At 41.5% G+C, this 22,072-nt stretch overlaps 1 protein-coding gene across 1 annotated transcript in view; it reads right to left on the bottom strand.

Annotated features, from left to right (window-relative positions):
- The window catches only part of RBM26 (RNA binding motif protein 26), a gene marked incomplete in the record, with an annotated part of 247,005 nt that overhangs the window by 104,781 nt on the left and 120,152 nt on the right, over positions 1-22,072 (bottom strand). Inside the window, 3 exon segments of the mRNA XM_053705484.1 lie at positions 3,920-4,087; positions 4,812-4,971; positions 11,000-11,108. Coding sequence (XP_053561459.1) covers positions 3,920-4,087; positions 4,812-4,971; positions 11,000-11,108 — 437 coding nt within the window.

Here is a 22,072-nt window from a genome sequence, read left to right as displayed (position 1 = left end):
CTAACAAAATTTTTTCAGTGTATGTAATAAGTTAAAGCATTGCACCCACTTGCAAATGGATGATTAACCCCTTAATACCAAAAACGGAATAACAAATGACAAAAACGTTTTTTAAACAGTCACACCAACTGCCACAGCTCTACTGTGGCTTTTTACCTCCCTCAATACGACTTTTGAAGCCTTTTGAGCCCTTCAGAGAAGTCCTGGATCATGCAGGAAGAAGCTGGATGCCTGTGTCCGTAATTTTTGCTGTGCAAAAAAACGCTAAAATAGGCCCCTCCCACTCATATTACAAAAGTGGGAAGCCTCAGGGAACTGTTTCTAGGCAAAATTCAAGCCAGCCATGTGGAAAAAACTAGGCCCCAATAAGTTTTATCACCAAACATATATAAAAAACAATTAAACATGCCAGCAAACGTTTTATATTACACTTTTATAAGAGTATGTATCTCTATTAATAAGCCTGATACCAGTTGCTATCACTGCATTTAAGGCTTTACTTACATTACTTCGGTATCAGCAGCATTTTCTAGCAAATTCCATCCCTAGAAAAATATTTTAACTGCACATACCTTATTACAGGAAAACCTGCACGCTATTCCCCCTCCGAAGTTACCTCACTCCTCAGAATATGTGAGAACAGCAAAGGATCTTAGTTACTTCTGCTAAGATTATAGAAAACGCAGGCAGATTCTTCTTCTAAATACTGCCCGAGATAAACAGTACACTCCGGTACCATCTAAAAATAAACTTTTGATTGAAGAAATAAACTAAGTATAAAACACCACAGTCCTCTTACGACCTCCATGTTAGTTGAGAGTTGCAAGAGAATGACTGGATATGGCAGTGAGGGGAGGAGCTATATAGCAGCTCTGCTGTGGGTGATCCTCTTGCAACTTCCTGTTGGGAAGGAGAATATCCCACAAGTAATGAATGATCCGTGGACTGGATACACTTAACAAGAGAAAGAAGAAGTTTCAATTTCTAAGAACTCGCTCAGTAAACAGCATGAGATTTTTATATAACATTAGGATTGGACATCTGGCACGTCTGAGATGGGGGAATGGATAGGGCAGAGATCTGACTCCTGAGGGTACTAACCAAAAAACCCTTCTCCAAGCCTTCCTGGAGAAAGACAACTCCCAGGAATCCTTACCCTACTCCAAGAGAAACCCATGGATTGCACCGCTAAATCTTATGGAAAACTTTCCAGTAACTGGCAAAAAAGCCTGACATGTTCTCAAAGACCAAGTCAGAAAAACCACGCTTAGACCAACTAAGCGATCAAAATCTAAGCAGTCAGCTTTAGAGAAACAAAAATAAAACGAAAGATGGAACCCTGATTCAAAGGATCTTCTTCAGAGTCAGTCACCAAGGAGGGAGAGGAAGCCATTACTCCAGGTCTGCATACCAGATCCTGCAAAGCCACGCAAGAGCTAGTAGAATAACCAACTCTCTCTCCTGTCTGATACACGTCATAACAAGCGCCAGACTTTGCGCCAAACAAAAAAACGTCAATAAAGACGCAGGAAATGAAGAAACTTTGAGCCCTCGCGAGCCTAGATTTACCTGCAAAAATTTAAGGAAAAAACAAGTCAAATTGGAAAAGAAAAAAAAAAAAAAAAAAGACTAAACCCCAGGTAAGAAAATTTTAAAAAATAACTTCCTAAAATATCATTCTCATACTGAAACTGTTAGACTGCAAAGGGAAATACACCTAGACCTGACTCATGGCAAATATAAGTAAATACATATATTTAAAACTTTATATTAATACATAAAGCGCCAAAGACAGCTGATAGTGTATTAAATAATGATACATACTTACCGAAGATACCCATTCACATATAGCAGACAGCCAAACCAGTACTGAAAACTATCAGCAGAGGTAATGGAAGAGTATATCGTCGATCTGAAAAGGGAGGTAGGAGATGAATCCCTACGACCGATTACAGAGAACTCTTGAAAAGATTTGCCATGAGGGAAACCAAAAAAAAAATCAACAGGCAATACTCTCTTCACGTCCCACTGACGTCCCACTGTACTCAGAGTAATTGGGCTTCAGAATGCTTAGAAGCGCTTATCATAGAAGAAAACATAAAAATCAAGCACAAACTTACTACACCACCTCCATAGGAGGCAAAGTTTGTAAAACTGAATTGTGGGTGTGGTGGGAGGTGTATTTATAGGCATTTTGAGGTTTGGGAAAATTTGCCCCTCCTGGTAGGAATGTATATCCCATACATCACTAGCTCATGGACTCTTGCCATTTACATGAAAGAAAATTAATTACTATAGTGTAAAGTGTACTGTGTGCATTAATACTTAGATTAAATACTTAAGGATATAGTGAGCCAGCAACCACGGCTTTTCTCAGCCTTTGAGAAAGCCGTGTGTCGGCGAAATGTACATCAGGCGTGGTCTCTGAGTCCAGTTAATTTGTTTAAGCTCTATATGAGCGACTAATAGCCGCTTCTGTCTTAGACTTAATTGTACTTTTTGGCTGCCTTTGAGCTTGCACCGTAATAAGAGTAATTTGTTGTGAGGGTATACCTCTCTCTTTTAAGTTAATTATTTACCGGTGTTTAGCTTGTGGGTGTCCGGGTATTTTGCAGTCTCTTCAGTTACATTATTTGACAAGTTATTATTTTGCTACGTGGTTGCTGGCTCACTATATCCTTCAGTTTTTAATCTAAGTATTAATGCACACAGTGCACTTTACACTATATTAATACATTTTCATTAAAAGCTACGTTTTATCCATTTCCCTGATAGGGTTCCCTTCCCCCTGCCCCCAATAGTTATATTGCTCCCTTATTTTCTTTGAGTGCTCCTCTGCTGTCCACCTTTTCTCTTTTTGTTGTTTTACTTACATTGATTACGGACAGTGAGCACCCCCCACACATGAGACCTAATTATTTACTTATATTATTGGCTATAGTGGGGTATTAATAGATATATTCCTGTAACCTTTATTTTTTTTTTAAAGATAGCTATATGAAACACATTAAATAACGCCCTCTAGTGGTGAAAAACTGTCAAAATGCATTTAGATTAGAGGCGGCCTTCAAGGTCTAAGAAATTAGCATATGAAACTCCTAGGTTTAGCTTTCAACTAAGAATACCATGAGAACAAAGCAAAATTGCTGATGAAAGTAAATTGAAAAGTTGTTTAAAATGACATGCCCTATCTGAATCATGATTTTTTTTGGACTTGACTGTCCCTTTAACAATTCAGTCGACTTTAGTATTTAATTAAATATGGTCAAACATTTAAAACATTTATTACAAAACCTTTTTAAAGGGACATTGAACGCACATTATATATATATATATATATATATATATATATATATATATATATATATATATATATATATATATATATATATATATATATATTTATATATTTTTCTGTAATTTCATTCTGAACTTTTCAGGTCCTGATAGAAATGGACATGGAGAACACTTATTTTACACAGCCTTTGGTTGCAAACTCTAGTGACCTATTTATAACTGTTGCTAATTGGCCACAACAGAGAAGGTAGCCTAAGTTACAACAACATGACAGCTGCCATTGTTTTATAGACACTAAAACCTTTTGTCTTTTTAAACAGCTAATGAAACTAAAAAATATATCTACATGTTATTCTCAGACTAATCTTTTCTTTGAATGCATCATTGTATCTAGCATTTATTTAGTGTTTATTGTCCCTTTAATATAAGTGTTAGAATATTTCTAACACAGCAAACAAAATCTATTTAAAAGGAAAAAGGAAGGAAGGAACAAAGGGATATAGTTTCCATTTTATTACAGCAAATATGGCTTATTTCAGTGTGAAAACAAAATAGTCATACTCATATTAAGAAGAAATAACTACAGAAGCCTTTAACTTTTTGTAGGAAAAAAAAAAATTACCTTTGGAGATTGTGGTGCCTGTGTGTGAAGAGATGAACCAGCACGATGCCAATACATCTTGATAAAACGATTATTTAGAACAGCTTCAGTACTAGATATTGCTTTTTTAGCTTCTGCGTGCGTTGCAAACTGGATAAGTGCACCTTCTGGATCACCAGCATAAGCAACCTGTACATTAATATTCAGTCAGTACATATATGATGTTAAACATACTTATCTTCAGTGCAGAAGAGAAGGTAGAGCAAGCATTGTGTTTACACTTTTGTATAATAGTTCCGGCTTAAAAAAGCTGTACAATATTTTTTATTTTACTTAAAGGGGCATTCTAATGCTGTAATGAATTAGAACATGTAATTTGTGAATGTAATTTTTGCATCAGTGACAAGTTTACTATGCTTTTAACTCATGCAAAAGGGATAAACACAAAAAGGTAAATTCTCGCTTGGGAAGCATTGAAGGTCATGAACAGGAAACACCCAGTCAGCCAACTAAGAAAAGCAGTCGCATGAACCTGCCAATCACTGCTTGAAGATACAGGTCTTGCGGCTCTCAAGCAGGGCTTAACTTGCGTATTTAACCTCCTTACAGGGGTTAAACACATTGTGAGCTCCAGTCAATAATTTATCAGTACCATTTTTGCATTAGAATATGTATTTAATAAATCTTCACATTGAGTAATAATTATAATAAAACCTGAGCAGGAAAATGCATCAAAATAAATACCATTTGGCTTTCATGAAAAAGAAGTGCACAAAATAATAAACACAACAATCTTAAGACAGACTTGATAAACCCTTACAACTAACTAAACCAGTTTCTAAAATGTATATTTGTTTCTAAGTTTCATACTTCCAGCGTCAACCTCTAAAATAGACACAAAGTGAGATATTACCTGCAAGTTAACCAAGGTACCAAATTTACTGAAATGCTCATTTAGTTTGCTGATGTTATTTAATTCCGGAGGTATTCTTCTTAACTCAAGTTTAGTGTTTTCATTTGTAAACGGAACCTTTTTCTGGAAACCAGGATTGTTCGCTCTGTTGAAAGATGATCTGCAAACCATAAAGTAAGAGTCCAATGAACAAATACATTTTACCAGCAAACAAAGACATACACTGTAAATATATAAACGCACATTACACACAAAGCTGGAAATTTCTGCTAGTCCAGGACTACCAACATTGCAATTGTTTCCCTTAATAGTAAACTATAATGATATTTACATACACACACACAAACGTTTTTAGGTAAACAACAAATTGCGACTTACCAGATAATTTCCTTTCCTTCGATACAGGGAGAGTCCACAGCTGCATTCATTACTTGTGGGAAATACAGAACCTGGCCACCAGGAGGAGGCAAAGACACCACAGCCAAAGGCTTAAATACCTCCCCCCCAGAACAAGAAAACAGTAGGAGAAATATCAGGGTGAAAAAGGTGCCAGAAGAAAACAAAATAAATTTAGGGCCGCCCATCGGAACACATTGGCGGGAGCTGTGGACTCTTCCTGTATCGAAGGAAAGGAAATTATCTGGTAAGTCACAATTTATATTTTCCTTCTTAATACAGGGAGAGTCCACAGCTGCATTCATTACTTGTGGGAAACAATAGCCAAGCTACAGAGGACAATGAATGCTAACGGGAGGGTAAAAAGAAAGGTGGCCCCTAATCTGAGGGCACCACAGCCTGCAAAACCTTTCCCCCGAAGGCTGCTTCAACAGAAGCAAAACCATCAAACTTGTAAAATTTGGAAAAGGTATGTAAGGAGGACCAGGTAGTCTCCTTACAAATCTGATCCATAGAGGCCTCATTTTTGAAGGCCCAAGAGGAAGCCACTGCTCTCGTAGAATGAGACGTAATCCTCTGAGGAGGTTTAAGTCCCGCTGCTCATATGCTAAGCGGATGATACTCCTCAACCAAAAAGAGAAGAAGGTCAAACAGACCCCTACGCTTTCCAGAATAGATAAACAGAGAAGAGTTTGTCTAAATTCCTTTGTAGCCTGAAGATAGAACGTCAAGGCATGAACCACATCCAGATTTTGCATCTTAACGTTCCTTTGATTAAGAAGGATTAGGACATAAGGAAGGAACCACAATTTCTTGATTGATGTTGCGATTTGACACAATCCAAGGAAGAAATCCTAGCTTAGTTCGTAGAACAGCTTTATCAGCATGGACCACCAGATGAGGTGGGTCGCATTGCAAGGCAGCAACCTCATGCATAGGCTCAAATGGAGCCCGTTGCAAAACCTTAAGAACAAGAGGTGCATTAGATTTAAACACTGGCCTGATCCTAGACAGAACCTTAAAAGATTGAACATCCGGAATCTCAGCGAGCCTCTAGTGCAGTAAAACAGACAGGGCCGAGATCTGTCCCTTCAAGGAACTAGCTGAGGCGCCCCCTTCTTCAGTCCCTCCTGGAGAAAAGAAAGAATCCCGACAACCTTTACTTTGTGCCAGGACAAACCACGCTCTTTACACCAGAATAAGTAGGTCTTCCACACCTTATGATAGATGTGACGAGTAATCAGATTACGAGCTTGAATGAGAGTATCAATAACCCTCTCAGAAAACCTTCTCTTGGCTAAGACTAAGCGTTCAATCTCCACGCAGTGAGCCTCAGAGAATCTAGATTTTGATGAAGGGGCCTTGTTCCAGCAGATCCCTGCGACAAGGTAACCTCCAAGGAGGAGAGGATGACATCCCCACTAGATCTGCGAATCATATCCTACACAACCACAATGGAGCAATCAGATCACTGACGCCTGCTCCTGTATGATTCGAGCCAACACTCAAGGAAGGAGTGGTAATGGCAGGAAAAAAGAAATTAGAATGAACCTCCAAGGCACCGTTAATACATCTATTAGCTCCGCACGAGGATCCCTGGACCTCGAACCATATCTGGGTAGCTTGGAAATAAGACGGGACGCCATGAGATTTATCTCCGGCGTTCCCACACCTGTTGCATATCTCCGCAAACACTTCGGGATGGAGAGACCATTCCCCCGGATGAAAGGATTGTCTGCAGAGAAAATCCGCTTCCCAGATCTCCACACCCGGAATTTCGATGGCTGACAGCGAACAGTTGTGGGTCTCCGCCACTCCAGAATCCGAGATACTTTCCTCCTTGCTAGGGAGCTTCTCATTCCCCCCTGATGGTTGATGTAGGCCACCGAGGTTATATTGCCTGATTGGAATCAGATACATTGGGACAAACCCAGTAGGAGCCAAGGCTTCAGAGCACTGAATATTGCCGAAAGACTAGAATGTTGAACGGGAGGGAGCTCTCCTCTTGCGTCCACAGGTCATGCGCCTTCTTGGTGCCCCAAACAGCTCCCCATCCTGACAGACTTGCGTCCGTAGTCACAGTCACTCAGGATGGTCTTAAAAAGGATGTCCCTCGGGACAGGTGATCCGGACAGTCACCAAGAGAGCGATTCTCTCGACCGGTTGTCCAGAGAAATCTGTTGACATATCCAAATGATCGCCGTTCCACTGCCTCAGCATGCACAGTCACAACGGCCTTCTGAACACCATGAGACCAATCACCCCCATACACTGAGCCACATATGGCCTTAAAGGGACAGTCTAGTATAAATTAAACTTTCATTATTCAGATAGGACTTTTAATTTTAATCAACTTTCCAATTTACTTTTATCATCAAATTAGCTTTTTTCTCTTGGTATTCTTAGTTTAAACTAAACATAGGTAGGCTCATATGCTAATTTTAAGCCTTTGAGGGCTGCCTCTTATCACATGCTTTTTAAATCTCTTTTCAACACAAAGAGACAGAAAGTACGTATATGGGCCATATAGATAACACTGTGTTCAGGCACAGGGGGTTATTTAAGATCTAGCACAAAACAATGCTAAATGCAAGACAATAGATAATAAACAGTCACAGTCATGTGATCAGGGGGCTGGAAGAAGGTTCCTAGATACAAGGTAATCACAGAGGTAAAAAGTATATTAATATAACAGTGTTGGTTATGCAAAACTGGGGAATGGGTAATAAAGGGATTATCTATCTTTTAAAACAATAACAGTTCTATGGTAGCCTGCCCTTTAAGGAGGTCTGGAGGGCAAAACATGTTAAAGCTATCTTGCAACTTTTCTGGTCTGTTACTGTTAGAAATATTCTCATGTCTATGCAATCTATTATCGTGTCCAGGAATTCTACCCTGGTGCTTGGAATAAGTTAACTCCTTTCTCTATTTATCTTCCCTCCGAGGGATAAAAAAAAAAAAACAGAGGAGAGATTACGATTGATCTTCCACCAGACGAAACGATGGTGTTTGTACCAGAATATCGTCCAAGTAGGGAGCTACTGCTACAGCCTTCTGGCGACTGCTAGAAGAGCCCTTAGAACCCTCAAAAAAATTCTTACAGCAGTAGCTGGATCAAACGGAAGTGCAATAAACTGAAAGTGCTGGACCAGGAATGCAAACCTGAGGATCTGGAAGTGTTCCCTGTGGATTGCAGATGAAGGAACACCTCCTTCAGATCTATAGTAGTCATAAACTGCCCTTCCTGAATTAAGGGAAGGATGGAGCTTATGGTCTACATCTTGACGAGGGGACATTTAGACATTTGTTCAGCACTTTAGGTCCAGAACTGGACTGAAAGATCCCTCCTCCTTTGGGACCACGAAAATGTTTGATAGTCACTGGGACAATGACTCCAAAGGAGGACAAATACCTTATGCAGTCCAGAAAGGCTTCCCTCTTTCCTAGTCTTGAAGACAGTTTGAGAGGATGAATCTGGCCCTTTGTGGATGAGATTTGAAACCTATCTTGTAACCCTGAGCTATGACCTCCAGGACCCAAGGATCCTGCACGTCCCTGAACCAAGCCACTGAAACAATGACAGTCTGCCCCCTACACGATCCAAAATAGGACCGGGGGCTGCCCCTTCAGGCAAACTTAGTCTCGGCAGGCTTCTTGCTCTGTTTGGCTCTATTCCAGGACTGAGCAGGCTTCCAAAAACTCTTGGTTTGCTCTGGCTTAGCGGAGGCCTCCGACGCAGGGCTTTTATCAGAACTAAAGGAACGAAAATACGAACTTTGACCCTTAGATTTGTTCTCCTTATCTTATGGTATGAAGGCACCCTTGGCCCCTGAAACCGTGGAGATAGTCAAACAAACCTTTTGCTTGCGCTTAGCAATGCGAGGGAAAGAACTAATGGCCGCAGACACCGCCGTATGAAATTGCGCAGTAACGTCTGGTGAAAAAAGGCCCCATTCAGATGGAGGATTAGCAGTGCAATGGGAAACTGCATGTGTATAAAAAGATGCATGTAGGGTGTGCACCTCACTGGACGATGACTCCTCAGAGGTGGGCGGCTCAGTGGTATCCCCTTATCAAGGCATATGGAACATAATTGAGAAGGCGGATATTACAGAGCTCCCTCATAATATAAACAGGCATTACTCTTTGAAATAGAGGAGAACCCTCTAATGAATCAGAATCCTCCATAGCTAAAGTACGATATGCGGAGGACTACAGAAAAAACGAACTTTGTTTTAAATAAAGCAAATGGCACCTTTATAATCACATGGTGCGCAATGCAGGACCATCCCTGCTATGAGAAAAAGCATGTCAAGCTTTTAAGCTGCGCAACCTTCAAAGTGAAAGTGAAACCTGTATATTCCATCTCAGCCTATGAGCCCATAAACATCTTACACATAAAGCAGCATAAAATCAAATAAAGCATATATGATTAAACCCAAATGTTCATAATCCCCCTCAGGAGATATTAGCCCTTGATTCCAAATGGATAAAAAGGAGTCACACTGTGGCTCTGTCTTCTGGCGTTTGCAATATGTGTAAAAAATTAAACGATCTTACCGGAATCTATGCCGTGGAACAGTAACAGTCCTTCAAGTTTGACAGATTGCAGCAGCGCTTCTGACATAGACTTGAGTGCAGAAAGCGAAACTCATCAACGCTGATTGCTTAAGGAGCTGTTAACATAAGTCTGGATGGTTTCGCAGAAACACTCTCCCTGCATCTCCAGACTAACTTTCGTCAATGCTCTCACTGAGAGGCTGACAAAACTACTTAAACCTCCAGTCCCATCTCGAAGGGCAGATACCCTTCCTAAGGAACTACTCCGAAATCGTCTGACACTTCTCTGCCAAACTCCTGTGATGAAAGGCAAAGAATGACTGGGGGGTGAGGGAAGTGGGGGAGGTATTTAAGCCTTTGGCTGGGGTATCTTTGCCTCCTCCTGGTTGCCAGGTTCTGTATTTCCCACAAGTAATGAATGCAGCTGTGGACTCTCCCTGTATTAAAAAGGAAATATATAATAAAATATCCTCTAAATTCATGGTCAGGGAAGTTATGCTTAGGGCAAAGAAGGAAAGGAATAACACTCTTTTTGGTAATGTTTCCTTTGGAAATGCATAATTTAACCAATACATATTCAAAACTAGTTTTAGGTATTAACACGAAAAAAAAAAAAAAAAAAAAAAAAGTGTGTAAATATGCAAGTTTGCTAGAGTTTCTAAAATACCTTTAAAGGGACAGTCAAGTCCAAAAAAAACTAATGTTTTAAATAGCGCATGTAATTTCCAATTTACTTTTAGCACCAATTTTGCTTTGTACTCTTGGTATTCTTAGTTGAAAGCTAAACCTAGGAGGTTCATATGCTAATTTCTTAGACCTTGAAGGCCGCCACTAATCTTAATGCATTTTGATAGTTTTTCACCACTAGAGGACATTAGTTCACGTCTTTCATATAGATAACATTGAGTACATGCACGTGAATTTACCATGGAGACAGCTCTGATTGGCTAAAATGCAAGTCTGTCAAAAGAACTGAAATAAGGGAGCAGTCTGCTGAGGCTTAGATGCAAGGTAATTACAGAGGTAAAACTTGTATAATTATAACTGTGTTGGTTATGCAAAACAGGGAAATTGGTAATTAAGGGATTATTTATCTTTTAAAACAACAAAAATTCTGGTGTTGACTGTCCCTTTAAGTCTGATCGAATCAAAATATAGAATATGCGTTGCCAAAAACTAAATTCTAGGTCTCTTATCTGCAATTTTGAATTAATCTAGATTTTTCAACTCACTTATCGAACCACTGTTTCTTCAGAGGTATTCCTGATTCTACTTGCCCAAGATTTCTTTTCCGCGATTCAGAATCCACCACTATTCTCATGTTATTGTTGATCACTTTTTCTGAAAAACACAAGCGAGAAACCTAAATAAATATAAGAGAAGAATAAACATTAAAAGAAAATTTATGCTTAACTGATAAAAAATGTTTTTTTTTGACACGATGAGTCCACGGATCATCTTAATTACTAATAGGATTATTCACCTCCTGTCAGCAGGAGGAGGCAAAGAGCACCACAGCAGAGCTGTTAAATAGCTCCTCCCTTCTCTCCCACTCCAGTCATTCGACCGAAGTTAGGAAGAGAAAGGAAAAGCCAAGGTGCAGAGGTGTCTGAAGTTTACAATAACCCACAACCTGTCTAAAAGAACATCGCGGGCCGTGGACTCATCGTGTCAAAAAAGAAATACATTTATCAGGTAAGCATAAAATTTTCTTTAAGACACGATGAGTCCACGGATCATCTTAATTACTAATGGGATTCAATACCCAAGCTAGAGTACACAGATGATACGGGAGGGACAAGACAGGGAACCTAAACGGAAGGCACCACTGCTTGGAAAACCCTTTCTCCCAAAAGTGGCCTCAGTCGAGGCAAAAGTGTAAAATTTGTAGAACTTTTTGAACGCCCATGAGGAAGCAACAGCCCTCGTGGAATGAGCCGTAACTCTCTCGGGAGGCTGCTGTCCAGTAGTCTCATATGCAAAACGTATGATACTCTTCAGCCAAAAAGAAAGAAGTAGCCGTAACTTTCTGTCCCTTGCGTTTTCCTGAGAAAACCACAAACAAAGAAGAAGACTGACGAAAATCCTTAGTCGCCTGCAGGAAAAACTTTAAAGCACGGACAACGTCCAAATTGTGCAGAAACCACTCCTGATAAGAAGGATTAGGACACAAGGAAGGAACAACAATCTCCTGATTAATGTTCCGATCAGAAACACAGGCCTGATCCTGATCAAAACCTGACAAAAAGACTGAACATCTGGAACATCCTCCAGACATTTGAGTAACAAGATAGATAACGCAGAGATTTGACCGTTTAGGGAACTTGTCTCAAAACCTTTCTCCAACCTTCCTGGAGAAAAGACCAAACCTAGGAATCCTAACTCTACTCCATGAGTAGCTCTTGGATTCACACCATTAAAGATATGTACACCAAATCTATGGTAAATCCTTCTAGATACAGATTCACAAGCCAGAATCATGGTCTCTATGACCGAATCAGAAAACCCCCGCTTGGACAAAATCAAGCGTTCAATCTCCAAGCAGACAGGATCAGAGAAAACTAGATTTGGGATAAAGAAGGACCCCTGAATCAGAAAGTCCTTCCGCTACGGAAGTCCCCAAGGAGGAAAAGATGTCATCTCCACCAGATCTACATACCAACTCCTGCGAGCCCAGGCCTGTGCTATGAAAATCACCAAGGCCGTTTCCTGCTTGATTCAAGTAATTACTTGAGGAAGAAGAGCAAACGGAGGACAACAGGTATGCTAAATTGAATGTCCAAGGGGCCGCCAGAGAATCTATCAGTTCACAGACTGGAAACACTTCCGGATGGAGATTCTCACTCCCCCGGATGAAAGGTCTACCTGCTCAGAAAGTCCGCCTCCCAGATGTCCACCTCTGAGATGTGGATCGCCGACAGGCAGCAAGAAAGGGCCTCCGCCCACTGAAAATTTTTTGGGTACCTCTGTCATCGCCAAGGAACTTCTCGTTCCTCCCTGATTATTGGAGAAAACCACTGAGTAATGTTGTCCGACTAGAACCTGATAAACCGGGCCGAAACTAACCGAAGTCAGGCCAGAAGAGCATTGGAAATCACTCTCAGTTCCAGGATGTTTATAGGAAGAACAGACTCAGACTGAGTCCAATCTCCCTGAGTCATTAGGGAACCCCAGACCCCACCCCACCCCAGAAGGCTGGCGTCTGTAGACAATGTCTTAGAACGGTCTGCGGAGAGAAGATCCAGAGACTACCACCATAGGAATCCCTTGTCTCCTGCTCCAGTGGAGGAGACAAGCCTGCATAATCTCCGTTCCATTGCTCGAGTATGCATAACTGCAGAGGTCTGAAATAGAACCGAACAAACGTGGATGATGTCCATGCACTGGGCCACTGACGGCCGAGGAATGGGCTGAAGGATTAGACAATTATCTATAATCCTTGATTTCCTGACTTCTGTCAAAAAAAAAATCTCACATAGATATGGAATCTAATAAGGTTCCCAAGAAGTCACTCCTGTATTTGTGACTAAGGAATTCGTATTTAAATTTACCTTCCACCCGTGAGTTCTTAGGAAGGACAACCTGCCTGGACTATATCATCCAGATAAGGTGAGTAAAGACCCCAAAACCTTAGTGAAGATTCCGGGAGCCGTGGCCAGACCAGAGGAAGAGCCACGAATTGGAAGTGCTTGTCTAGAAAGGCAAACCTTAAGAACTTGAGATGATCCCAGTGGATAGGAACCTGTAGATATGTGTCCTTTAAATCCACTGTTGTCATAAATTGACCCTCTTGGATCAATGGAAGAATGGTACAAAGACTAGAAAAATTTGTCTAGACTCTTAAGATGTAAAATTGGTCTGAAGGTTCCCACTGGGAACCACGAACATATAATGATCATCTCCTATTCCTGCGAGAGCGGTGTCTGTCCATACAAACAGACAACTTAACAATGCAGCACGACGCCGCACTGGATACAGTAGTCACCTAACCTCAGGTTGACAATGTAGACCCTCTAACTATTAATCATAGAGTCCGTCATCTGCATAGAGTCCCGAAGAAATTCTAGACCATCGAGGGGATTCTATTTTCCCCTAGTTATCTTCCTTCCAAGTATAGGGGAAGAAAAAGGGAGGAAGAAACCTATAACCCTATCCGGTATAGGAATACTTCCACCAAGACAGGTCCATCATAATATTAGAGAAAAAAACTACTGGTGTCGGAGCCACCCAGAGCAGCTAAAACTTCCTCAAGAAGCTCCTGATCAGATAAAGGCATTTACCTCATCTGAGATTGAGAATTTCTTGTCCAGAATTACCAAAATATCTTCCTCTTAACTGCAGAGAAGAAAACATTTGAAAAAACCACCACTGAGTCAGTCCGACTATTCAGAGAGAAGAAGACTGCCTCCACATTTCTTTTTTTTTTTTTTTTTTAAATAACGTGGAGGAAAAAATTAATTAAAAACAGGATAACTCCATCTGGGCTACAAACTTTTTGTAACACCTTAGGAGAAATTTGTTGTATATTTGACCATTGACCAGCTTCAAAGCAGTTTGTGACTAGAATAAGGATGTTTGGAACTACATTGGAATCCAAGCCAAAAGCAAGAGACCTCGAGTAGGGTCTCCTGGACCACCTTTTTCTTACCTGATAAATTGATTTCTTTTACGATACGATGAGTCCACGGATTTCATCCTTACTTGTGGGATATCGCCTCCTGGTCAGCAGGAGGCGGCAAAGAGCACCACAGCAGAGCTGCATTAATAGCTCCTCCCTTCCCTCCCACTCCAGTCATTCGACCGAAGTTAGGAAGAGAAAGGAAAAGCCAAGGTGCAAAAGGTGACTTAAGTTTAGCAAAAAGACCTGTCTTATAAAAACAGGGTGGGCCGTGGACTCATTGTATCATAAAAGAAATCAATTTATCAGGTAAGAATACATTTCGTTTTCTTTTACAAGATACGATGAGTCCACGGATTTCATCCTTACTTGTGGGATACAATACCAAAGCTATAGCATACGGATAAAAGGGAAGGACAAGACAGGGAACCTAAACAGAAGGCACGACTGCTTGAAGAACTTTCCTCCCAAAAACGGCCTCAGACAAGGCAAAAGTATCACATTTTTAAAAATTTGGAAAAAGTGTGCAGAGACGACCAAGTTGCAGCCTTGCAAATCTTTTCAACAGAAGCATCATTTTTGAATGCCCATGAGGAAGCCACTGCCCTAGTGGAATGAGCCGAAATACGTTCAGGAGGCTGCTGTCCAGCAGTCTCATATGCAAAACAGATGATACTCTTCAGCCAAAGAGAAAGAGAGTAAGCCGTAGCTTTCTGACCCCTACGCTTCCCAGAAAACACAACAAACAGGGAAGACGATTGACAAAAATCCTTAGTCACCTGCAAGTAAAACTTCAAGGCACGGACCACGTCCAAATTATGTAACAGTCGCTCCTTCTTGGAAGAAGGGTTAGGACACAAAGAAGGAACAACAATTTCCCGATTAACATTTTTGTTAGAAACAAGTTTAGGAAGGAAACCAGGTTTGGTACGTAATACCACCTTATCAGAATGGAAAATAAGATAAGGAGAATCATATTGTAATGCCGAAAGCTCAGAAACTCTGCGAGCAGAAGCAATAGCAACCAAAAATAAAACTTTCCAAGATAATAACTTAATATCTACGGAATGCATAGGTTCAAACGGAACCCCTTGAAGAACATTAAGAACTAAATTCAAACTCCAAGGAGGAGTAATTGGTCTAAACACAGGCCTGATCCTAGTCAGAGCCTGACAAAAAGATTGAACATCTGGAACATCTGCCAGACGCTTGTGTAGCAAAATAGATAAAGCAGATATCTGGCCCTTTAAGGAACTTGCTGACAACCCTTTCTCCAATCCATCGTGGAGAAAAGACAAAATTCTGGGAATCCTGACCCGACTCCATGAGTAGCCCTTGGATTCACACCAATAAAGATATTTACGCCATATCTTATGGTAAATCTTTCTAGCAACAGGCTTACGAGCCTGAATCAAGGTATCAATGACCGAATCAGAAAACCCTCGCTTAGATAAAATCAAGCGTTCAATCTCCAAGCAGTCAGCTGCAGAGAAACTAGATTCGGATGATGGAAGGGTCCCTGAATGAGAAGGTCCTTCCTCAATGAAAGCTTCCATGGTGGCTGAGATGACATTTCCACCAGATTGGCATACCAGTCCTGCGAGGCCACGCAGGAGCGATAAGGATCACTGAAGCCCTCTCCTGTTTGACTCGAGCAATCACTCGAGGAAGGAGAGCAAATGGGGGGGGGGGGGCACGTAAGCTAGACTGAACGACCAAGGCACTGCTAAGGCATCTATCAGCTCGGCCTGGGGATCCCTGGACCTGGTAATTTTAATTTAAGAAAAAAAGAGGTATCATATGGCACACTTCTTTTGTGACTTTGGGCTAATAGAAAAACTTATGGTTAAACTTATGGTTAAATATTAATACTTTGCTGGCCTCTTTAGGCCCTATTTATCTAATTGTTAAAACTTATGGGCAAACCAGGGGCACTTAACCTTTGATAATTAATTGCTTTAGCGGCTTTATAGATTATGCCAGCACTATATGCTATCACACTGCCGCACCAGGTTTAAGATTGTAAACAGAAATTTAGTGTGTTGTACGCACCGTTTAACTTAACAACTAATTGCAAAATCCTGCAGTGGTTTTATATATATTACCGTATATTCTTGACACTCTGTATCAAATGTAGCTTTTTAACTGCTAAGACCCAATGATGTCACCCAAATAGGTGTTAGAGTGTAAACATCTCAATGAATATTTGCAATAAAATTTATCTACAATATCCAAGGACATAGGGTGTTCCCTGAAGTCTAAGAGTATGGTATAATGGTATAAGGAAATTACACTTTAAATCAAACGGATATTGAGACATACCTTAGCTACATTTACGCTCTTATAATTGGTCAACCCTTTTGTTTTGATTTTTTAGTTGTTTAAATAAAAGTTATATTTTAATCCCTCAACAATCCTCGTGCTAACCTATGACATAGCTTATTTGGGCTCCCACAGTAAGTGTACCATATGATACCTCTTTTTTCTTGTAAATATCGGTATCAGGCACTGCCCTACTGAGATACATAGGCTTACTCTGTAGGGAACCCTGTTTGAGAGCCCAAATCTGTTCCCAACCCCAATTCCCCCTAACAAAGGGAATTCCTTTTTCACATAGATCCCTGGACCTGGACCCGTATCTCGGAAGTTTGGCATTCTGACGAGACGCCATAAGATCCAACTCCAGTCTGCCCTATCTTAGAAGCAGGTTGGCAAAACCCACCGGATGAAGTTCCCATTACCCCGGATGAAAAGTCTGTCTGCTTAGAAAATCCGCTTCCCAGTTTTCCACACCTGGGATGTGGACCGCCGACAAACAAGCGTGAGCCTCCGCCCACTGAATAATCTTGGTTACTTCTGTCATCGCTAAGGAACTCCTTGTTCCTCCATGATGATTGATGTAAGCTACAGTCGTAATGTTGTCCGACTGGAATCTGATGAATTTGGCCGAAGCCAACTGAGGCCAAGCCTGAAGCGCATTGAGTATTGCTCTCAACTCTAGGATATTGATGGGAAGTAGAGACTCCGATCGAGTCCATACACCCTGAGCCCTCAGGGCGTTCCAGACTGCTCCCCATCCTATCAGACTGGCGTCTGTTGTCACTATCACCCATGAGGGTGGTCTGCGGAAGCATGTCCCCTGGGACAGATGATCCAGCGACAACCACCATAGAAGAGAATCCCTCGTCTCCTGATCTAGCTGTATTTGAGGAGACAGATTTGTATAATCTCTATTCCATTGCCTGAGCATGCTCAGTTGTAGAGGTCTGAGATAAAACCAAGCAAACTGAATGATGTCCATTGCCGCTACCATCAAACCAATTGCCTCCATGCACTGAGCCACTGATGGCCGAGGATTGGACTGAAGGGTTCGGCATGTATTCAGAATCTTTAACTTTCTGACCTCCGTCAAAAATATTTTCATGGATGGAGAGTCGATTAGAGTTCCCAAGAAAGGAACCCTTGTCTGAGGAACTAGCGAACTCATTTCCATATTTACTTTCCACCCGTGAGTCCTCAGAAGGGACAGAACAATGTCTGTATGAGACCTTGCCAGTTGATAAGACGCCTGGATCAGAATATCGTCCAGATAGGGCGCCACATCAATGCCCCGCAGTCTGAGAACCGCCAGCAGAGACCCCAGAACCTTTGTGAAAATTCTGTGTGCCGTGGCCAGACCGAAATGAAGGGCCACGAACAACTGAAAATGTTTGTCCAGAAAGGCAAATCTCAGGAGCTTGTGATGATCTCTGTGGATAGGAACATGAAGATATGCATCCTTTAGATCCACGGTAGTCCTAAATTGACCCTCCTGGATCAAAGGAAGAATGGTCTGAATAGTTTCCATCTTGAAAGAGGGAACTCTGAGAAACTTGTTTAGACTTTTGAGGTCTAAAATAGGCCGGAACGTTCCCTCCTTTTTGGGAACTACAAACAGATTGGAATAAAACCCTTGACCCCGTTCCAGTATTGGAACGGGACATATTACTCCCATGGAAAAGAGGTCTCCTACACAGCGTAAGAACGCCTCTCTTTTTATCTGGTCGACAGATAATCGAGAAAGAAGGAACCTTCCTCTGGGGGAAGAATTTTTGAACTCCAGCCGATACCCCTGAGACACAATTTCTAGTGTCCAAGGATCCTGAACATCTCTTATCCAAGCCTGGACAAAGTGAGAAAGTCTGCCCCCTACTAGATCCGGTCCCGGATCGGGGGCAGACCCTTCATGCTAACTTGGTAGCAGCAGCTGGCTTCTTGGGATTGTTTACCCTTGTTCCAAGATTGGTTGGGTTTCCACGTGGACTTGGCTTGAGAATAATTCCCTTCAAGAGGAAACTCCCTTGACATTTCGAAAGGAACAAAAATTACTCTGTCGCCCCCTCTGTTTGGACGCTTTATCTTGAGGGAGGTGGTGACCCTTGCCTCCCGTGATGTCTGAAATAATCTCCTTCAAGTCAGGCCCGAACAGGGTATTCCCCTTGTAAGGAATAGCCAAAAGCTTAGATTTAGATGACACATCCGCAGACCAAGATTTTAACCATAAGGATCTGCGTGCTAAGATGGAAAATCCTGAGCTCTTAGCCGCCAATTTGGTTATCTGAAAGGAAGCATCTGTAATAAAAGAATTAGCTAACTTAAGAGCTTTAATTCTATCCAATATTTCTTCCAAAGAAGCCTCAGTCTTAAGAGACTCTTCTAAGGTATCAAACCAAAAAGCAGTCGCAGTCGTGATTGTAACAATGCAGGCCGCCGGTTGCAATAGAAATCCTTGATGAACATAGATTTTTTTTAGGAGACCCTCCAACTTCTTATCCATAGGGTCTTTGAAGGCACAACTATCCTCGATAGGAATAGTAGTTTGTTTAGCCAGGGTGGAAATAGCTCCCTCCACCTTAGGGATCGTCTGCCAAGAATCCCAAATGGCATCAGCGATAGGGTACATTTTCTTGAAAATAGAAGAGGAGAACGGAATCCCCGGCCTCTACCATTCCTTAGCAATAATTTCCGAAGTTCTCTTAGGAACAGGAAAAACGTCAGAATAAAAAGGGACCTCTAAATATTTGTCCGTCTTACTCAATTTTTCTGGAGGGACCGCAATAGAATCACAGTCATCCAGAGTCACCAAAACCTCCCTGAGTAACAGGCGGAGGTGTTCAAGCTTAAATCTGAAAGACATCACGTCCGAATCTGGTGGGGGCAATATACTTCCTGAGTCAGAAAGTTCCCCCTCAGACAGTCTCCATACCCCCCAATTCAGAGCCCCGGGAGGGTACATCGGAAATCGCCATCAAAGCATCAGAAGTCGCATGGACCACATGGGCCTCTTTCCTACTGCGTTTACCTTGTAGCACTGGCAAAGTAGATAACACCTCTGAAAGAGTGGATGACATAACTGCAGCAATATTCTGCAGGGTGAATGTAGCAGACGCGGTTGAAGAATACGGCGTCGCCTGAGCGGGCGTTAAAAGCTGTGACGCTTGGAGAGAAAGATGCGGCATAGCCTGAATCTCATCAGTCTGAGAAATATCCTTAGATATATTTTAATTAAAAAAAATCTGCTCTCTACACTGTAATGCCCTCTCAATGCATGAGGGACAAAAACGTAACAGGGGGTTCCACAATGGCATCTAAACACATAGGACATGTACTGTGTTCAATGTCATCCATGATAACAGTAAGCAAAAGCTAGCTTGGTCGTGGCACTGATAATTATGGATAAAAATCCAAACAGATAATCAGCCTAATATAACTGACAATAAAAACGGGTGCACTGTGCCTTTAAAAAACAAACCGGCTCAACCCGGAGGTTAACGCCCAAAAGACACAGGCCTAGCTGCAGGAACAGCCAAACTGAGCCCTCTCTCACAAAACTGGGAAAGATCTCAACAAATAAAAATCAGGAGATTACTTCATCCCCACATGTCTAATGAGGTGCACCATACAAATTATCAGACAAATTCCCCGTATCTGATAACGATAGGGTCATTCAATAACTGAAAAACATGTCTGAGCAACACGTGAAGGCGCACAATCCTGTAACGGAAGGCATAACACTCAGGGAGATACCCCCGCGGGGAACTGTAGAGGCCCTCCCCATGGCGGAAGGCCCGGGACAATAGGGCACAAGCACATTATCAAAGAAACGTCTGGACATAAACTGGGTTACCTGCATGTGCAGAAGTATGATTTGGTAGGGAACTCTCACAGGACAGGACCCCCAGAGGCAGATGGCTCAGCAGTCCCTTAATTGCCCGAGCCCAAGGTACCAGGCACTCTGAAATGGCATACGGAACAAAACTGGTTGAAAGGCGTCAACGAGGCCACTCAGGATTCATCACCGGACACAGAATCTGAAATCAAAATAGTCTCGAGATAAGAAAAAGGCAGTGAAGCGAAGTTAGACAACGCAGATTGCTTGAGGAGCTTTTAACCTGAGTTGGGATGGTTTCGCAGAAAGAAACTCCCTGCATCTCCGGACTCTAACTTTCATACAAGCCCTCACTGAGAGACTGACAGGACTACTTAAAACTCCTGTCCCATGCCGAAGAGTACTACCCTCCATAAGAGACAAAAACAAAAAAATTAAAATTCTGACACTTCTCTGCCCTCCTCCTGTGAAGAAAGGCAAAGAATGACTGGGGGATGAGGGAGGAGTATTTAAGCCTTTGGCTGGGTTGTCTTTGCCGCTTCCTGGTGGTCAGGTTCTTATTTCCCAAAAGTAATGAATGCAGCTGTGGACTCTTTCCATTTAAGAAGAAAAAACATAATTTATGTAAGAACTTACCTGATAAATTCATTTCTTTCATATTAGCAAGAGTCCATGAGCTAGTGACGTATGGGATATACATTCCTACCAGGAGGGGCAAAGTTTCCCAAACCTCAAAATGCCTATAAATACACCCCTCACCACACCCACAAATCAGTTTAACGAATAGCCAAGAAGTGGGGTGATAAGAAAAAAGTGCGAAAGCATAAAAAATAAGGAATTGGAATAATTGTGCTTTATACAAAAAAATCATAACCACCACAAAAAGGGTGGGCCTCATGGACTCTTGCTAATATGAAAGAAATGAATTTATCAGGTAAGTTCTTACATAAATTATGTTTTCTTTCATGTAATTAGCAAGAGTCCATGAGCTAGTGACGTATGGGATAATGACTACCCAAGATGTGGATCTTCCACGCAAGAGTCACTAGAGAGGGAGGGATAAAATAAAGACAGCCAATTCGGCTGAAAATAATCCACACGCAAAATAAAGTTTAAATCTTATAATGAAAAAAACTGAAATTATAAGCAGAAGAATCAAACTGAAACAGCTGCCTGAAGTACTTTTCTACCAAAAACTGCTTCAGAAGAAGAAAACACATCAAAATGGTAGAATTTAGTAAAAGTATGCAAAGAAGACCAAGTTGCTGCTTTGCAAATCTGATCAACCGAAGCTTCATTCCTAAACGCCCAGGAAGTAGAAACTGACCTAGTAGAATGAGCTGTAATCCTTTGAGGCGGAGTTTTACCCGACTCGACATAAGCAAGAAGAATTAAAGATTTTAACCAAGATGCCAAAGAAATGGCAGAGGCCTTCTGACCTTTCCTAGAACCGGAAAAGATAACAAATAGACTAGAAGTCTTTCGGAAATTCTTAGTAGCTTCAACATAATATTTCAAAGCTCTAACTACATCCAAAGA

Source organism: Bombina bombina, chromosome 3 (genome assembly GCF_027579735.1).
Source record: "Bombina bombina isolate aBomBom1 chromosome 3, aBomBom1.pri, whole genome shotgun sequence".
In the NCBI taxonomy this organism is placed as follows: domain Eukaryota; kingdom Metazoa; phylum Chordata; class Amphibia; order Anura; family Bombinatoridae; genus Bombina; species Bombina bombina.
Note: the sequence above shows the minus strand (reverse complement) of the source record. Positions and strands in the feature narration are given on the sequence as shown.